Raw genomic sequence first — 20,165 nt, forward strand, 5'->3', positions numbered from 1 at the left:
GGCAAGATATGACAAAATAATAATTTATAAATTATCAAGGGTTCATGAGGGAGGGGGGAGCGGGGAGGGAGGGGAAAAATGAGGAGCTGATGTCGGGGGCTTAAGTGGAGAGCAAATGTTTTGAGAATGATGTGAGGGCAATGAATGTACAAATGTGCTTTACACAATTGATGTGTGTATGGATTGTGATAAGAGTTGTATGAGGCCCTAATAAAATGATTTTTTAAAAAATGACCCTCTGGGGTTTAGTTGACACTGTGAGACAAAAGTGGAACTGCCATTTCGAGAAGACCCAGGGAGGATGAGGTTTGGGAAGGCAGCTAGGCGTTTGGCTCACTCTGCTGGGTCTGGGTATGCAGCGATTAGAGTCCTGACCCTTGTTCTCATGGGGCTTATAGCCCAGGAGGGAAGGCAGGTATTGAACTAATGAGCACACCTAACTCTATATTGCAAATGTGGTGAATTCCATGGAGGGAAAAAGGCCATTAGACAGAATCATGGGGCTAGATCAAAACCCCAAAACAAACTCACTGCCATTCAGGCAAGTTTGGCTCCTAGGCCCCTCGTTTCCACTGAGGGGGTCAGGAAAGGCCTTGCTAAGGAAGTGAGGGCTGTGTTAGACCCACGGGCTAAACAGGTACAAGTCATAGGAGGAGGTGGGGTGGTGTTTGTGGTAGAATTCTCACCGTCTGTGAAGGAGGCCCAGCTAGTGCACTTCAAGGGCAGCCACCACTGTCTGTCACTGGAGGCTTGAGTGTTGCTATGTTGCTCAATGGGCTTCTGTGGAGTTTTCAGGCTAAGATGGACTAGGAAGAAAGGCCAGGATTTCTGCTGCTGAAAACTAGCCCATGAAATCTTAGGGACCATGACAGTGTGGTGCTCTCGCTCACAGAGCTGCCATGAGTTAGAGGCTGAGTCAGCAGTCACTGATGACAGCAATGTCCTGGGTGGCTGCTCTTCCCTTACAGCTGGGGACACTGGGACTCAAGTAGCTTGGGCAGGGTCACTTAGTAGGAGAGCTGGGACCCCGGCTCTCCTGATACCCTGTCCCCTGCTACTTGCCACTGTTGTGTGTGGATGTGAACAGAGGTGCATGTGTTCTCCTCTTTGTTCTTAGGAAACGGACTAAGTTTGGATTTTGGTATCTGGTTTCTGAAAATAATCCAAGCCATGAAGATGCACTGTCTTTCTAAAAAAAAAAAGCCCCGGTGGCATAGTGGTTATGGGCTGAGCTGCTAACCGCAAGGTCAGCAGTTTGAAATCACCAGCTGCTCCGAGGGAGAAGACAGGGGTTTCTACTCCGGTAAAGAGTGATAGTCTCAGAGCCCCCAGGGACAGTTTTACCCTGACCTGTAAGGTCACTAGGAGATGGCAGGGAGTTTGAGGTTGTGAGTTTTTCTAAAATATCCAGGCATGTGGGGCCTGCAGACACCCCACATCTGTGAAACTGATTTCAGAAAGGGATGGGGCATGATGCCAAGGTGCACAGCCACTGATTGGATCAGCTATCATTATACATTAAACTCCCAGTCATGCATATTCATTGAGGCCCATAAGACTAAGGGTCCCTTGATCTCCGAGGTCCCTCTTGGGTGGGAGCCTCCGTGTGTGGGAGCCAATCCGGCATGTCACCATGGACAATCAAACCTCCTCTAGACCTTGCCTCAAGTGCGTCTTCCTCTGTAACCTTTCTGAAAGTGGTAACTATAAATATAGGTAGTATTGGTTTTGTGTGCTATGGGACAGGGTAGAACTGCCCTGTGGGTTTCCAAGGCTGTAAACTTGATAGGAGCGCACTGCGAGGTCTTTTCTGTTTCGAAGCCATTGCTGGCTTGGAACAGCCTATCTAAGGTTTCAGTTAGCATCTAAGGTACTAACCCATTGTGCCAACCATGGCTCCCTAAGCCTGAAGTTTGGGGTCATCCCCGGGGTGCTGGGCCAGCCAGGTGGGGGCTGATGAGCAAGGGATGAGCGCTCCCTTTGCAAGGCATGTAGCAGGAAATCTGAGATCGAGGCAGACACCAAAAGTTCATCCAGAGCTAAGCCTACTTCTAGCCTTCGCCGCTATTAAAAAAAAAAAAGATTTTAAAATCAAAAGAATACATGCATATGCTTAAAACATGAAATGTCACGCAAGACTTATAATACAAAACACCAGTCCCTGCCCTGCCTCTCTGCACTCGCCACCCAGCTCCCCAGAGGTGGCGGCTCTTAACTGCTCCTTTCTGCCCTTTGTGGAAGCAGACACTGAACAAGGCCTCCCGCCCACAGAGAGATGTTCTGTGGGATAGGGGTTTTCTAAATCCAGCTTTCAGGAGCTCCCTAACAGGGCCAGGCAGCTTTCGGAGCTGTGGCTGGCCATCCATTTCCAAGCCAGATTATTTAGGTCGCTGGTCCTCTCTCAGCACCTCTGCCTCTTCCCCATGGGCCACTCCACCTGATTGGGAGCGAGTGGAAAGCCGCTCCAGCCAGGTCAGAGCCCGTTCACCGTCCTCATGAACCCACAGCTGAGGCGGATTAGCAGCCTGCCACCTTGGACGTTTCCTTGAATTTACTGGACAGGCCCCTTTGCCTGGGACCCTGAGCCCCTTCGGCAGCTGTTTTGCTGGTAACTACTCTGGTGGTGTAGTGGTTACACGTTGGGCTGTGGTCTGCATGATTAGCAGTTCAAACCCACCTGCAGCTCCACAGGAGAAAGACGGGGCTTTCTACTTCCATTGTTCGATAGAGGTGAGTTTAGTCTTTGATTTTAACTGGCCCATAGGGTGCAGGTGGGGTTTCCTCGTTCTAACATTTCCTTTTGCTTCTTCCCCTTTCTTCTCTCTGTCTCTCGTTCCCTCTCCTGTTCTTTCTGCCTCCTCCTCATAACCTCCTTCTGGCCTCAGAATGCTGTGTTCAGTCTTGAATGTGAAGGCCATGTTCTTTGCAGGGAAGCTGTAGGGCTCTTCAAACATCTGAAGGGAAAATGGAATTAAAAAGTAATGGACAATGTCCCCCCGCATGTGGAAGTACCCCTGGTATCTCCCAAGGCTTGTGGTGGTAGATGGGAGGCTGGGAGAAAGGTGGTAAAAGGAGCCCTCTCTTGGGGCCCTGTGGCCTGGGACTGGGCGGGGGCCGAGGGGCGCCATGCTAGAATCATGGGGTCCCGCAGGGTATGTGAGCTAGAGCATGTTTGCTTGGTTTCACTCTCCGGTACCTTTGCTGTTTGTAAGCCTTGGTCTTCTGTTCAGTCTTGTTTAAAGCTCCGGAAGCTGAAGGTAACGCTTGCGTGTCCATGTTTGGGCGGGAATGTGAAGGAGAAGCAAGGCTTGGCAGTTCCTGGTTCACCTAGTTCTCAAGCCTGGGGGGACTTGGGGAGGGAGACAGGAGCTCCCTTCTCTGCCTTAGAGGGTCATGCTCCTTTTATTTAGGAACGCAGCGGTTTTTCTGTCTGTCCTTACCATCGGCTGTGCCTATCAAAGCTCCTCCCCCTTTCTCCAGGGAGATTCTAACAGACTCTAAAGTCCAGGGAGCTGCGCGCTGCCTGCTTATCCTGGCCTCTCCTACACACTAGGTTCTGTCTAAGTTCTGCATCTGCATGGTCCCACCGCCTCTTCACAACAAGGCCAGCAGGCAGCTGTTCTTCATATGCCTTTATTTTTACAGATAAAGGAAAAGGAGGTTGCTAGGATGGTTTCGTTTTCAGGCCCAAGGTCATTCGGGTGCTACGGAACAGATTCGGGGTTCCAATCCAGACAGCTCTGAGTCTGGATCCTACGTGCTTCACTGGGAGCAGCCGCTGTGTGTGCGTGTGCGCGTGTGTGTAAAGGCATGTGTGAATCGTGGAGTCCTGCAGGCTGTGTGAGCGAGAGCATCTCGCCTTGGTTTCACTCTCAGTTGATGTTGCTGTTTTAAGTCTTTGTCTTCAGTTAAGTCTTGTTTAAGGCTCTGGGGAGCTGAAGGCAACACTTGGCTGTCCGTGTTTGGGTCTCACGTGGTTCTGGGCTATGGCAGCCAGCACGCGCCATAGACGTTCACTTTGGCAGTTTATCTCTAAGTAGATGTCAAAGTTACTGCATCATGTCCTTCGGATGACCGAGTTCCTATGTGGACACAGCGAGAGCCCTGTTGCCTGTTCCTCAGCTCCTGCCCCAGCCTCTGAGCATTGGCTCAGAAGGTCAAAGAGGACATGGGCCACCCAGAGTGCTCGGGCCCCACAGGTGAGCAGGGAGGGCAAATGCACCACCCCGGGGGCGCATACTCAGTCTCCAGTCTCCCTGAGTGGCCCAAAGTGAGGATTTGTGTCCGGAGAGGGGAAGGAGGTGACACACAGAGGGCTGGGACCTTCTCCTGTGAAGGCAGGTGCTATAAAGAGAACCACTGGGCAGACAGAATCATCTCTTGGTCCGTGTTCCACAAAGAGGCTGCTGGGGAGAGTGAGTTCAGGCCCCAAGGTCCCCTGGTCTTCCCAACAGCCTGGCTGCTGACTGCATCCAGTGGGGCTGGTCCAAGAAAAGCGGGAAGAGCAGCAGGGAAAGGAGATCAGAGGGAAAGGAAGAGAGGGAAGAGAAAGGGAGAGAGACAGTTGGGTTCATGCAGGGTGTCATGGATGGGGGCCCCCTTTTTTGTTCCTCCTCAGTGCATGGCTTGTTACCCTGTGGCTAGTCGCGGGAGGCAAGGATGGCCAGGCTGAGCCTGTCTGCCTGCCGGTGTTACAGGGCTGGCTTGGGTTCCAGGCCACAAATAGCAGCTCTCTCTGCATGGAGGTGTCCGTGGGGAGCCCTTGGGGATCAGCAGCTGGTGATCATCAACCTCCCCCCTCTGCAGCGGGCCCAGCTGAGGGTTGTTGGCAGAGGTTGTCTCATGCAAATCTCTGGCTTTATCTTCCTCACACATTGAAACCATCAGGCCCCAGGCTGCCTCACTCTCCATTAGTTAGAAACCAGTCCTGGAACTCTGTGCTTTCATCCAAAGCAGGCCAGCCCCTCGCTTGAGCAGGGGAGGGGGCAGGGAGGCCGGGAGACTGCCCTGACAGCATCATGCTCCCTGGGAGCCCAACTCGAACCTTCCCCTTTCCTTGCCCCATTTTGGTTTCCTCCTCTGAGATGTCTTCCAGGCTGCCTTCCACTCAGGTCCACTGACTGCACCCTGACCCCAAGGGAAAGTTAGTTGGTGCTGCAGAAACCGGGACTGCTGGGAGCCCCCAAAGCACCGAGTTGCTCTGTCCAAGCAGTGCGCACCCTCCGGTGCCTCATGTTCTGGGGAGGCCAAATCAAAGGCAAACCCTGAATTCCTCTTGCTCACGGCCAATAAAAACCTTGCTGCAGTGCCGGCTTCCTCTGCTGAAATCAGATCTCCTAGTAATAAACAAGTCCGAAAGGCAGGGAGGGGACAGCTCTAGCTTCTTTCTTTGGATTAGCTTTTCTTCCCTGGAAAAATAAAACGTTCCCCCCTGAAACCGGAGCAGAGACCTGCTGCCCCCACCCCCCCACCCCGGTCTGCTAGAATTCAGCCCTCTCTGCTCCTGCCGGCTGGGTGGGGCCTGGCGTCTGAATACTGGACTGCCGAACTCCAAGGCCAGAGTTCGGGCCACCAATAGGTCTTTGCCGCCTGGGGAGCTCACTGCCAGCGTAGGAGGAGGGAGAGTGGGGTTTTCTCCCAGCTCTGGTGGCGACGAGGTCCGAACAGGGAAGAGGAGTCAGGACACACTGGGGCCCTTTTTCTCATGCAATCCTCCTAGTCCCTCCCGGGGTACCATGGAGCTGTAAAAAGCCCCCCCACATCATAGGGTTTGGTGTCGAGGCCAGAGCTCAGAAAGCCATACAAGGCAGGTCTGGAGATATCAAGGGCTGGAAGGGCAGAAGGATTTGGAGCTGTGCTTCCAGGCCTGGCCTGGTCCTTGCTCATCAACCTCTTGTGGCCCTTCTTTGAGTCCCAGGATAAACTTTTCCCCACATGTGGCCTGCTGTGAGGGAGTGCCCTCCCCTGGCCGGCTGACATCTCTCCTCTTCTCCACCACCCACCCCCTTCCCCAAATAGGTTTTTAAGTGACTTTGCTGTCAGAAGATGGTATTCTGTTTGTTTTTCCTTATGACACTATCTCTCCGGAGAGTTTCTGGCCAGAAGAATTATGTCGAGGCTGCAGATTGCTGGAGAATTGTGCCTAATGGGGAACAGACAGACAAGACACCTTTCAAGTCCAGCCAAGTCCCCCCACCCCCTCTTTCTCTCTCTCCCACTTCTCATCTTCCCTTTTTGGCTTCAAAGTTGGCCCTGGTTTGTGCTTGTTTCTTCGGTACATCTGGTGAAGAAGGTCACACATTGATTCTATTTCGGAGATTGGCAGCTGGGTCAAACTCAGCTCCTCCTGAGGACCGGGCGGGGTGTGCGCTTGCAGGGAGTGGGTCCAACTCTCCGGGAGTGCATGCGTGCAGCAGTTCACGGAAGGTGCTCTAGCACGCACAGGGCGGCCCCCGCTCCTTAGTGAGCTCAGAACTCAGGAACTTGAGCTTGTTAAAATGCATTCTAAATTCAAGAACAGTACCATAAATGCTCTCCAGCTGAGCTCTCTAGAGAAAACGGTGCCAGTACCCAGGTTGCTTGGGACCTCGATATGATTAAATGGGAGGAGCAAGGCTAAGAGCTCTCTCACTTGTAAATGGAGCTCCAACGTGACACAACTCAGGAGCCCTGGTGGCGCAGTGGCTTATGCATTGGATTGCTACCCTCAAGGTCAGCAGTTCAAAACCACTAACCCTCTCCACAAGAGAAAGATGAGGTTTTCTACTCCCATAGCTCTGTAAGATATGACAAACTTATAATAATTTATAAATCATCAAGGGTTCATGAGGGAGGGAGAGGGGAAGATGAGGCCCTGATACCAAGGGCTCAAGTAGAAAGCAAATGTTTTGGGAATGATGAGGGCAACAAATGTACAAATGTGCTTGACATACAATGGATGTATGTATGAATTGTGATAAGAGTTGTATGAGTCCCCAATAAAATGATTATAAAAAGAGCGACAGTCTCGTAAACTGAACGAGAGGGTCACTATGAGCTGACATCATTCAATGGCAGTGGGTGAGTGAAAGGGTGCAAGTCGGTTAACCACTCGGTTGACTTCAAGGTTGTTGGTTTGAATTCACCCAGATACCCCTTGGGGAAAACATCTGGAGATCTGCTTGCTGAAGGACACAGCCATGGAAACTCTCTGGGAGAGTTCTGACTGGGAGACGCATGAGTCACCATGTGTTGGAATCAGATAGAAGGCAACTGGTTTATCTAGTAAAAAGCCGCCTGAGCAGTCATAGGATATACTTGTTGACGCAAACCTGCCGGGAGAGAAAGCCCCTTTCTTATCTGTGGGCAGCTGAGGGAAGGGCAAAGCAGTAACACATGTTGGTGGACGCTTTGGATTCTTCTGCCCTCAATGATGAGGCTGATGTAATAGCATTCAACTGATTTCATGAGCCGCTGCTTTTCTGAAGGTCGGGCACAGAGGACTAACCCCCGATGCCCTACAATGGCCCATTCTCCCTCACTCTTCCAGAGATGCATTGCCAGTCTGGCAGTTAGTTAGGGAGGGCTTACGTACCCACACTGAGTCCCGCAGTGGCTTTGAATGTGGAGGAGCGTGCGTGCATGTTGGGGAAATGGGACGGGTGGAGTGCAGGGAGGCCGGGAAGGCTGCGTCCACTCATTGCTGGACTTGATTCTCTCCTTATTTCTCCCTCCCACTGCTTGTGACTTCCAAGTTTGTCTTGCATTCAGATGTGTCGATTCTCAACTATCACAATAAACTTAAAAAAAAAATCCTTATGGTACGTGAAGTTCTCTTAAAGTTACACTTTTCAGCACGTGCTGCATATCAATGATGAAATCCCGAGTTGAGAGAGATACGAGCGCGTGTCATCAAGCGCTGGAGCAGGTAAGTAATCCTGTATTTATCCTGGGCTGGGCCTTCAGCTTCCTTTGACTTCAGACTAGGCGGGTTCTGAACTCCTGTGGGCTTCAGTGCCCCAACCACTAAGGGGTCCTGCTCTGAGGTCTGACAGGGAGATTCGCAGAGCTTCCCCAAGATGACAAACCTTGATGAATTACTGGGAGGTCTTTGGGCACCTGAAGCCTTCCGAGGCTGGTACCGGAGCAGATAAGAGCCCAGTGCCCGATGGGGGTCATCAGAGTTAGACTATGTGGGGTCTGGTGCAGGGGAGCAATGCTGCCTAATTCTGGAAACTTGCTATGGGATGTTCTTGCTGTCTTGATAAAAGGCAATCCCCCCTCCCCCCACTGGCCTGCTGCCACCCTGTCCCTGCCTCCAAAACCCACCCTAAACCAAGTTAAGTTGTCAATTTCTTTGGGAGCACATCGGCAGACCTTCTTTCTGATAGTATCCCAGCATTTGCCTGCTTATATCGCACAAGAAGTAGCTCAGTCTGCTGCTAGGTTAAGCAGTATGAGTCGTTACATGTTCTCCCCGCAAAGGTCTGGCCTGCTGGGCCAACATGCTCATTTCTCTCCCCATCGGAATGTGCCTCGGGTTCCCTGCTCAGCCTCCTCTCTCTGGTTCTCAATCTCCAAGCCTGAGAAAGCTTTATAGTTCAACACATCCCCCCCTCTGCAGCCACCTCAGAACCCTTAGCCAAGTTAGCAAAGCCATGAGTAGCTGAAAGGGATGTGCTGAAGCGCCAGATGTATCCCAGGGGAAGGCCCAAATTCCCTCCTCCTTCCTTCTCGCCTGTGCAGTGGTTCTCAACCTTATGCTGCGCTGACCCCTAACCATAACGTTATTTTTGTTGCTACTTCATAACTGTAATTTGGCTACTGTTATGAATCGGGCGACCCCTGTGAAAGGGCTGTTCGACCCCCAAAGGGGTCGCAACCCACAGGTTGAAACCCGCTGCTACAGAGGGCTAGGAAACAACCTAGGGAATGCCTTCCCTGGTGCTGGTGAACAGGGTCCCAGGTTAGCCAATGTCGCCATCTAGAGGCAACTTAAAGGAGCTCCTCTCTGAAAGGTAACGCGACCGTAACCGCTTCATTTTCATGCTCTTAGAAATTCAGAATTCCTCTCTGGTCCACATCTTGGCATTTGGCTGCACCTGAGACCCCCTTAGGAAGATCCTAAGGCAAATTGGCAGGCTGCCCCTCCTGGCACACTCACTTACTACACCAGATCATAAAAAAATAAAATAAGTGCTTTGCTAATTAGCACAGATGGTATAATTCAAAAGCACATTTTTATTTCATGAGTCAAATACCACACTATAGCTTTAAAACATTACAGGAATCACAACGGTATGTTTTACAAAATTACATTCAGCAGCAGTACGTTCTGAAAGTCCTTTCAAAGTTAGAGACAGGCTTAAGGATGCATGAGGAAAACCAGCCATTTAGAAAATTCACCCTCCCCCCTCCACCCCCACCTGAGTCATCTGGCCGAGCTGAGTTGTGCTTTCTGGTGGTTGAAGATCTTGCTACTTTCTTGACAATCAAAACTTGCTAAATTCTGGCTTACCAAGATAGTGAGGAAGCAGTCAATGTGGCTGGCGCTTGCTTGCTTCTCAGGACGGGAACCCAAAGGTAGGCCTCTCTGAAATGAGACCCCGGGCTCCCATTTCTGGGGAGCAGCGAGTTTCTCGGGTTTGTCAGTGATACAGAATCACCATAGGATTATGGTGGAGGAGAAATCTCGCCATTAAATTCTCATGACTGCAGATGCCAGGGCAAACGAGCAGTCTTGCCCCTTCAAGTCCTTGTTGATACCCCTTGTGATGCTCCATGTCAATACCACCAGGTGGCCAATGACACAAGCGTTTAGCAATGACCAACTGGCGCCACTTCCCCGAGGCACTGATGCTGCCATCTGGAGCAGAGCCAGATTCTCAAACCCGCCGACGATGGCACCATTTGGCAGACATGGCCTGCTCCAGAGCAGCAGAGGTGACCTTCCCTGCAGGTGCTTGTGTGAAGCTGGTGACTAGGAGGGGGGTTTCTATTAAAGGGGTGGCGACAAATGGGAGCCCCCCTGACGACAGGCATCAGTGATGACATCTTAAGCTGGAAAAGGCCTTCATGACTGGTGCTCCTGGGCAGAACTCCAGGTTACACACGTTCTGCAGAAACGTCTGGACATCTCAAACCCAATCCAAGCTGCTGCTGGAAGCGGGCGTCCACGTCGGAGGCTAAGCACAGACGACTTCCATCAACACCAACAGTCTCGGTCTGCTCTGCCCAGGCCTGCAAGGAGACCCAGGGGGTGCCTTACCATGGGGCTGATCAAACTGAACATCTAAGTTAGTGCATAGGTCAGTCTGCCGGGGCAGAGCCCACAGGTGGTGCCTGGGTTCAGTGTTCCGGAGCCACCTCCACTGGGGCCTTCGGGTCGACTGTGGATCTGTCCAAAGCAGGTTTCTTTGAGTAGTCCCGTTCTCCGAAAATGGTGCTGCCAATTCGGACATTAGTGGACCCCACCTCGATCTGTGGTAAGGAAGAGAGAGCACTGACAACCCGGCGAGAATGAGAACAGCAGCAGATGCTGAAGCGGCACCCTTGGGGGGCCTTGGTGAAGAGCAACGATGATGTGGCTGATACGACTACGGGCAGGGTGGCTCCTAGGGACACACTTCCTCTTGGGGTGCTTAAGCAGGAAGGGCTGCTTTGGTGTCCAGTGACGGGAAGACTCCTGGCAGTTAGCCAGGTGGGAGCCAGGGATGTCAGCTGCCTGGCAGTGCGTGGAACAGAGCGGCACAGGCGAGAGATGGCTCCCAGCCCGCATGCTTTTCTAACTTGTATAACTATCTGGGCATAGGATCCAGTTTCATTTCACTTCTAAACACAAAGTATTTTTACGTTGTATAAAATATACAGTGAGTTTTCTAGGAATGCAACTACAGCATAAACAGAGGGAAGCTTACACACTCTATTTCTGGAACTTTATCAAGTTATTTACTGTTCCAGAGAATCACGTAACGGGATTGCCAACACAGTACACCCGTCACTCTATACCCCAGCTGAGGCGCTCACGGCTGGCTATGTACACAGCAGTCAGCATCTGTCACGTAGCCATGCCTACGCCTTTACTGAATTATAATGTGCTTCTCGTTCTCTTTCCGTTGCACATCAGGAACGACACATCCCGCATCAGACAGGCTGTGACTTCTATGAATTTCATTACGAGACAGGAGGATTCGGGCGGGCCTGGGAAAGGTGAGCAGCCCACTACTATCAGGAGCCCGATGCAGAGGCTTCCCCCCCAGGGCCTGCTCCTGCGGTGGGTTCTGACCGCCCAGGCCACTCACCGCATGCTGGAAGTCCACAGACATGCCCATGCTCAGCTCCACCTTGTCAGCGGGGAGGCTCAGCTGTTCGCACAGTTTCTTCCGGAGGGACACCAACACCTGACAGAGGAAAGGCACCGTGACACTTCTTCCCTTCCTGTCTGCTCCAAGGGTGTCTGAGCGGCTGAATCGCAACACCTCCGACAAAGGTTATTCATTCCTCATGGGTTTCAGGCCTGTCATATTTGCCCGAAGTTACTAAAGGGCTTTTAGGAAATGCTTCCCTTTTTAAGAAAGCTGTCAATCACTGGAGAGTTCGGGAAACGGGCTCATTTTCTCTAGGGTGGCATTCTAGTCAGGTTCGAATGAGCTGAGAAAGGCTTGTGGGGCTTTGGGAACCTGTTCTTCCCCCTCCCTCACGGGCAACCTTCAGAAGAGGGTCATTTTGACAGGCAACATCTCGGATGTCTTTGAAATTTACACTGCAGCAAGCCCAGCAGCCTTTTACAAGCAGGCTTCTTTAGCCTGAGAGCAATCTGCCCTGTGACGCCCCCTGGGCCCCGGCCCCTCCGTACCTGGAAGTCTGGGTTTGGTCCTTGACTAAGATCATGCCCAAAGCTTCCTATGGTCATCAGCCCCACAAATTCCAGACTGGGGCACTTGGCGTTGATGTGCTCCACCACAGCGATCGTCTCGGAAGGCGGGAGGCCATGTTTACCTTCGCAGACAGAGAAGAGACACACAGCAACGTTTTCCCCTGGCAGAGGCGGCACTTTCACTCTTTGGAGCAGCGGAGTGCCCCGCCGTAGCACCCCTTAAACAAATATTCACTCCAATTCTATAGAATAACTTCCTACGCGTGATCTTTTACTGTACTGCTTCCATTCACGCGTCTTTGATTAGAACAAATTATAGCGGATTATCAAGATATGATGTCACACACGTTGGATCTGCAGTCCAGGTCCCTGGAATGCTAACTCAACGCAGCTAGAACCTGGGCATCGACATGTGGCACAGCGCAGTGCTTAACGAGGCCCTCTGGCCGTCCTTCATTGCGCAACGCGCTGTAAACCCTGGCCCCTATCTTGGTGCAGTTTCGCTCCCATTTTGGACCGAGTTAGCTCTCTAAGCTGAAGAGGTAGGATGGAGGTTAGAGTGGGGTGTATCTGGAGTCCCCACCCTCAGATTCCTGGTGGTATAGTTGCCATCCAATGCTGATGGAGGCGCTGGCAAGTTCTCCGTTGCTCTGAAGCCTGCACCTGGTTGGTTGGCCCCTGAAGCCAAGCGAGTAGGAAAATCCTCTAGACTGACTCTGGCCCTACGTATTTACAACTTGCCAGCGAGCCTGTGAGTCATTTCCTGGATGGTTCTTGAGTTGCGTGAGGCATTGTAACCTTCAGGTGGGAGGAGTAGCTGATGGTGGAGATGCTGGGTGGGGCACAGCAGTTCGGAGGCTTGAACCTCTGCCTCATAAGAACCAGCTCTGTGCTGACCCTCCTGAGAGAGATTATTCCTGCACAGTGGTAATTATTAAACGTGACCCCATACTCATGTGCCAGGTACATGGACCAAGTAGTAGGGTCTTTTCACTTATGATAACAATGGGCACATCCATGCACTTCCAACATTCTAAAGATGAGGCACTGGAGGCACAGGGAGGCTGGGTGGCTTTTATAAGGCACCAAGGTAAGGGCTGTGGAACTGGGATCTGAATGCCAGGGCCTCTCTGGAAAACATGCCCAGTCTGGTCCCTCATCCTGATGTGGTGGATACTGGTACAGTGATGCTAAGCAAATGAGTGCGCTGTCAGTACTTATTGTCGTCAGCACACAGCGAAAGGGTGACAGGCCCTATGCTAGCACCTTACCTGCAATACCACATTCAGTCCTCACAACACCCTTTCAAATTGGCACTCCGACGACACATTGCCAGCCGAGGAAATTAATGTACAGAGAGGTTAAGTAACTTGTCCAAGGTCACAAACCAGGAATGTGGTGGAGCCCAGACTCAAGGCCTGTCTGATTTCAAGGCACATGCTCTTATTTCAGTCGGTCATACTGTTAACATAAGCCCTATCCAGAAATTCATCAGCTGTACTGGATGATTTCTGCCTTGATGTAACACTAAATCATTACCCCTCAGGACCAATGATGAGAGTAGCCATACCAGGAGGGTAAGGAGGGAGGGGGGAGATAGGGGGAGCCGATCACAATGATCTACTTATAACTCCCTCCCAGGGGGATGGACAACAGAAAAGTGGGTGAAGGGCGACATCAGTCACTGTAAGACTTGAAAAATAGTTTATAAGGTACCAAGGGTTCATGAGGGAGGGAGGGTTGGGGAGGGAGGGGAAAAATGAGAAGCTGATACTAAGGACTCAAGCAGAAAGAAAATCTTTTGAACATGATGATGGCAACAAATGTACAAATGTGCTGGACACAATGGGTGGATGTGTGGATTGTGATAAGAGTTGTATGAGCCCCAATAAAATGATTTAAAAAGATACTAAATCATTAAAAAAATTTTATTTTGTTGAGATTATACTTAGCAAAACACAGTTAAACAGTTTCTACACATACCCTTTAGCAACATTTATTATATATGATTTGCATGAAAAATTTCACACTCCTTTTCCAAGAGCTGTTCCTCCCCGACTAACACAAATTCACTTCCTTCTTAAAGTTTCTATCTAATCTCCCAAGTGGCTGTTGTCAATCTGATCTTATATGCATAGTTCTTTAAAGAACACGATGTTCAGCAGGTATTTTTTAAAAGTTAAGCTAATCTGTTGTTGGCTTTTAGTAAGACTTCAAGGGATATTTTATCTCAGGGAAATAGTTTCAGGGGCTCATCTAAGTTTCATGGCTACAGAAAATCTAGAGTTCATGAGATCTGAAATTCTGTTCTGCATTCCTGGCCTGCCTCCTGCCCGTCAGAATTCTTCTGCAGAATCTTTGATCAATGGTAGCCAGGCACCATCTAGTTCTACTGGTCTCATGGCAGCTCGCTATTCATAGAAGGTGATTAGCCACACACTCAATATATACCTGCTAGTCCTGACTTTCTTGCTCTGTGGCTCCAGATGAGCAGAGACCGATTGTTGTGTCTTGGGCAGTTGCTTGCGAGCTAAGCTTTTAAGATGCGAGGCACTATGTGACAAAGCAGGACGTGGAACAGAAACACTAACCGGCTGTCTCATGAACTAAAACATTGTTTACGATCTGAAAAGTATTATACATATAACTTTGCAATCCCTTTTAGGAGTGATGGTGACTTTTAGGAATTTCCAGGTCAAAGTCACTATCTTTTTCTAGACTCTCCATGATGTGCCTGTTATACAAGAAAGCTTCAGCAAGTTTATGGAAGAATTAATCTCTCTTTTAATTCTAATTCCCTGCAAACTCTCTGAAGTCTTCTCACATATACAATGAATGATGCGTGGGCTGGGAGCATGTGCTCTCTAGACCACATAAACAGCTTACCCGAGGGTGGCTTCTTTCCATGAACCTAATCCATTAGATGGTTCAGCCAGCCAGGGAAGGAAAACCCCTTGAAACCCTTCCCTTGAGGTCTGGTTACTTACTCTCCTCTCCGCTGGTGTTGACCTGCACCATGACTTTTAGCTTTTCTGGAGAACCCTTTTTCTGCCAGGAGCTGTTCACTTTGTCTGCCAACTTCGCAGAATCCACTGTCTCCAGCATGAAGAGATGGGGGACGGCTGTAAGGAGGAGGCGGCAAGGTAAGATCGCCCACGCACCCCCAGCTGCAGTGACGACTGTGCAAGAAACCCTCCCTGCTCAGAGGGGGAGCCACTCCCCAGCAAGAGCAAAAGACAAGTCCGCCTCAGTTCTGCTGAGAAGACAAATATTTGCGGCACGTTACACTGGCAGGCCAGCCTTGGCTAATCAGGACAGATGACGAGAGAAAAGGAAACACGGGCCCACCAGAGCCAGGCAGCACATGCATCCAGTGTGAGCTCAGCTAGCTTTAGGCAGTGACCTACAGGAGCACTCCTAAGGGTCTGACGGAGCCGAGTGCAAGAGCCGAGTGCAAGCGGAGGTAAGCAGCTCAAGAGGAGGGAGCAGGCAACCACCCGAAGCTGAGTGTGGCCCTGGTGTGAGCGCACTGTGTTCAGAACTCTCCCCAGGATGGGTCTGTTTCTGGTCAACATGGATAGAGGGCCCCGAATAAAACCAGGCCGGCTGGTTTTTGTTCTGGCTTACAGTGACCCTGCAGGACAGAGCAGGATCGTCCGCTAGGGTTTCTGAGGCTGCAACTTTCTCCCGTGGATGGAGCGGCGGCTGGTGGGTTTGATTGCTGACCTTGCGGTTAGCAACTAAATGTAACCCACCCCCAGCTGACCTCGGCCAAAACCCAGAGCCATTTACCAGAGCTTCCATGTGCCAGACACCTGAAACCCACCAGACAATGTGTGTTGAGTATTTATATGCAATCTCTTTTTTCTTCAAAGTTTAAGAAGCACTATTACCTTTTAGGTAAAAGGGAAATGGAAATTCACAGAAGACTAGTTTTAAAACTTCTTACGATTAACAGGTATAAGAGCAGTGATGTGAACAAAGGTGTCTTGTTCCATGCCTTAAAACCGAATGAGCTCAGGCTACCTTGCAAAAAACAAACCCATGAATAACAGAGATTATAAAGGGTACGCACACTTGTGAGAAGAAAAAAAAAGGATGTGCAGTAAAAAGAGCCTTGCCCTACAGGTTACTGCTAATACCTTTGGGGTAGGACTCTTCCAGATCTATTTTAGTATCTCTTTATCCATCAAAACACACCCACACCCACACACACACCCTGGTTTTTCATTAATGTTTTCTTTTCTGTTAACTCATAAATCAGATCACATTAACATCATGCTTACTTTCTTCCAGTTAGCAATCAATACAGTGATTTTCCAGATGAGAACCCAAGATCCACTAGACTATTTTTTCGCCCCCCCAACAACTATAGGATCCACAGAACGGATGATCACAATTTACGGAACTTAAAGATTCCTCCTAATGGATATTGTTTATTTTAAATATGAAAGTAATGCCTAGACACAGATCTCAGTACATGGGACCCTTATCTCTGTTGTACAGAGCCCGGATGTAACTAGCATGCTTTCATTGAGAAAAGTACGTAACCAAGTACTTGACATGTCAATATTCTTCACAGTGCATTTCAGTGACGTTATTTTCACCATGTGTTCCACTAGCGCCATTATCGGCGGTTCCCAATGTTTTCCAGCACTCTTCAAAAGCTTGGTGTCCCCGAAAGCAATGGGTCTCCTTCCCCCAGCTTCCAGGGGCAGTTACTGGCCCACTCTGGTAACACCAATAAAGTGCAGTCTGTGTACCCTGGCCTGTCCAGTGTTCCACATACTTGGGATCATATACGATTTGTCCTTTTGTGACTGACCTATTTCACTCAGAATGTTTTCAAGGTTCATCCACGTTGTGCAATGTATCAGGACTTCATTTCTAATGTACGTCTTAATCTATTTCATCACTGATGGGAACTGTGTCTCCTACAAATAAGTGCTGTAAATCCTAATCTCTTGCAGTTATAATCCCATACTGGAAGGAATCTGTTGGCATTGTTATGCTAATGAGGCAGGATTCATGTACCCTGTACTTTGAGTTGGTCTTTCAAGATCTGAAAGAGATTCAGCAAGCGAATAAGCAGGCAGAGTTGGTGGGAGAGAAACGCTAAGCCACATGAAGACTGCCCAGGACAGACGCTCACTCAGCAAGGACCTTCCTCGAGAGCTGACACAGGGAAAGCCTTCTCATACAGCCAGCTCACTAAAGTCTGACTTCCATTCTCCAATTACGGGAGACTCCATCTCTAGTTGTCAAAGCCACCCACCTGTGGTCTTTCTGCTGCAGCCAGGGAGCGCAGGCAGACATTTAGGTTATGCCCAGCTTCCGGCTGTCGTGAAGGGTGCAGCCAGTGCCCCGGTGTACTCTGTGCTCTCGCTCTCAATTTCTTTGAGTCTATACCTAATAGAGGAGTTGCTGGATAAAATGACAATTCTATGTCTAACTCTTTTGAGAAATGGGCAGTAAAATTGATAAACTACACCAACTTAGCCTGTGCAATCTAGCTCTAATGATTTAAAACAGAACCAAACAAAAACAAGACAAAGGACACAAATGACCAACCGCAGGAGCGCTGACATCCCTACGGATTCACAGCTACTAAAAATAAGGTGATATTACAATTAACTTAGATGAAATGACAATGGCCTTGGCTCTGTCATCAAGTAAGTTTTTCTATGGTTATGATTTTATTTATTTAAAGGGATATAGGATAAAAATGTCACTTTCAGAAGTTGAAAAATTTTACAGGATCTCATTGTCCACAATATATTTGAAAAATCGCCAAAAAATCTTGAACACAAGATAGGACCGGTATACAGACACATGAGAGGGCTTCAGAAAACCTATGGGGGGGGAGGTGGAGCGGGGAGGGAGGGGAAAAATGAGGACCTAATGTCGGGGGTTTAAGTGGAGAGAAAATGTTTTGAGAATGATGTACAAATGCGCTTTACACAATTGATGTGTGTATGGATTGCGATAACAGTTGTATGAGCCCCTAATAAAATGTTTAAAAAAAAAAAAAAAGAAAACCTATGGGAACATTCCATTTTTCACAAACTCGTTGAAACGCCCTCATTTAACACAGGTAATTGGGGTTCATGGCATGGGTTTGAGGTTTTCTCTTTTTGTTGAGAACTAAGACCACTTTTCCAAAAGGAACGAACTGAACCGTGTGCATGGTAAAAACCATTCTGTCACAGAAGGATATGCAAGGCATGTAACCATGCAGCCGTTTTGTCTTTACGCCCAGATTTCTATCTTACCCATCAATTTGTTGACGTTTTGTTTCTGCAGGTGGCCAATGAAGTGCCATTTGATCTCCGGACACGAAGACAGAATCTGAAGGGAGAAGAAGTGGCTACTGGGATATTTGACTCAGGCTTCCGGAGGCTCTACTGGCTCAAACTTCTTGCACCTTCTCTTCCGCCTTCATATCTATGCTGTTTCTTAAACGCAATGAAACATTACCCTATCTTCGGCGAGCCTCCTAATGATGGTAAAAAGGATGCTTGAGAAAAAATCTTAACGCTTCTGTTCTTTTGTCCCCTGTCCCACTTCCCCCACCAACTCCCTCTAACTTCCAATACCACCCATTAAATATGACCGGAAGTCAAAAGCATCTATGATTACAGCCAACTACCAAACGGACGACTTCTAAAATGCTGCCACGAAGAGAGAAAAACTCTAAGGCGCAGGTCCCCATTCTGACGTGGCCTACTGTTCCCTTCTCTGAAAAAACAAACAAACAAAAAACAACGCAAAAATCCAAAAAACTCCGTGTCCCCCTGGTAAAGCTTGTGTCCATACCTAATTCAGGATAAAGTATAAATGTTTATTTTTACAGCCCCCTGTGGATTCCCCAGCCCCCCTCCCCTTACACTCAGGGGCGAGTATAGCCATTGTGGGAAACCCTGTTACAAGGTTCGAATAAGGAATGAAAATCTAGTTGAGAAAAACTAAGGGCTCAAAGTTAAAGTAAACATTTCTCTCTTCAGGTTCCACCAACACGGGTGTAACTTTCAACTGAAGAGCCGAGATCACACATACACTGAAGATGCCGGACGCCCACTTACTTTAGGATTCGATGCTTTTTCTAGCAGTTCTTGCACCTGAGAGATCAAAACAGAACATATCAGAAGCTTGGCAACCATGAAGTCCTTTGTGGGCACGTTGGCAAAGGGCTCTTACGTAGTTCTCCCCGAAAGTGCGCTGGCCGTGGCGGTAAGCGTCCATCACCACGTCTGCAGGCTTGGTTTTGCTGACGGCCACGAGCCGGGGCTGGACGGCTGGCAGATCCTGCCGAGAAGGAGAGACCCACGGGAGGGGTGTTTGAGAATATTCTCTCGGTAAGTCTGGTACAGCAGATTGGCACAGAGCGCATCTCGGTGTTTGGTAAGGTTAATTTTTCTGATGTTGCCAAGGTCAGTTGATCAAATGTCTTCCACACACATGGCAGTCCAGTCATGCATTTTCCCATCTGGCACAAGACATTTCTCTCCGGAGAGCTGGGTGGCGAAGTTAAAGCAGCATTTCCTTAAAGGACTGCGCCTGCCTCACCCGGCTCCCCCCAGACCTCAATCGCTGGGACTGGGGTGGGAGAGAGAATCTCTAGTTTAGCCCTTTGGGACCTCTGGGACATGGGAGTAGCAAACTGGTACCCTACTCTTACTACGTACTGCCATCTGGTGGGGGCCTGTATAACTGTGTGCAGCTGAGGAAACTGGCCTCATGCCAGCAACCCAGCCCGTGACTAGCTGGGGACATACCCGTCCTAATTGTATCAAAACCAGTACCCAAACCAATCCCAGCCCAGGGCTGTCGAGTGAATTTCAACTCCTGAGCACTCTACAGTGCAGAGGACTGCCCCCGAGGGTCACCAAGGCTGTAAATCTATATGGAGCAGACCTGCCACATCCTTCTCCATGCAGCAGTTGGCAGGATAGGCAACCTTTTGATTCACAGCCAAGCGCTTTAACCACTGCACCACTGTGACTCCCAGCTCCTATTTCATTCAAAACGCTCTGTTACTGAAAACAGCTTCAATGAAAAAAACTAAAGCAGAACATAATTTGGTCTTGAAAGGGTTAACAAGCTCTCTAGAGCAGTGGTTCTCAACCTTCCTAATGCCGCGACCCTTTAATACAGTTCCCCATGTTGTGGTGACCCCTAACCGTAAAATTATTTTCGTTGCTACCTCATAACTGTCATTTTGCTACTGTTATGAATCGTCATGCAAATATCTGATATGCTGGATGTATTTTCATTGTTACAAATTGAACATAATTAAAGCAATTAAAGCACA

The 20,165-nt window shown here is 49.4% G+C and overlaps 1 protein-coding gene across 1 annotated transcript in view; it reads right to left on the minus strand.

Moving 5' to 3' along the window:
• Positions 1-9,199: 9,199 nt before the first annotated feature.
• Positions 9,200-20,165, minus strand: part of PLPBP (pyridoxal phosphate binding protein) — a 16,286-nt gene continuing 5,320 nt past the window's right edge. Inside the window, exons 2-8 of the mRNA XM_004696204.2 lie at positions 19,052-19,159; positions 18,937-18,972; positions 18,127-18,202; positions 14,842-14,976; positions 11,834-11,976; positions 11,280-11,378; positions 9,200-10,458 (exon numbers count right to left, since the gene is read on the minus strand). Of these exons, the coding sequence (XP_004696261.1) occupies positions 10,327-10,458; positions 11,280-11,378; positions 11,834-11,976; positions 14,842-14,976; positions 18,127-18,202; positions 18,937-18,972; positions 19,052-19,159 (729 nt within the window). The 3' untranslated portion in view covers positions 9,200-10,326. The remainder of the gene's footprint in view (positions 10,459-11,279; positions 11,379-11,833; positions 11,977-14,841; positions 14,977-18,126; positions 18,203-18,936; positions 18,973-19,051; positions 19,160-20,165) is intronic.

This window comes from Echinops telfairi, unplaced genomic scaffold, assembly GCF_000313985.2.
Source record: "Echinops telfairi isolate 266 unplaced genomic scaffold, ASM31398v2 ScPeMD7_9;HRSCAF=40, whole genome shotgun sequence".
Taxonomy (NCBI): domain Eukaryota; kingdom Metazoa; phylum Chordata; class Mammalia; order Afrosoricida; family Tenrecidae; genus Echinops; species Echinops telfairi.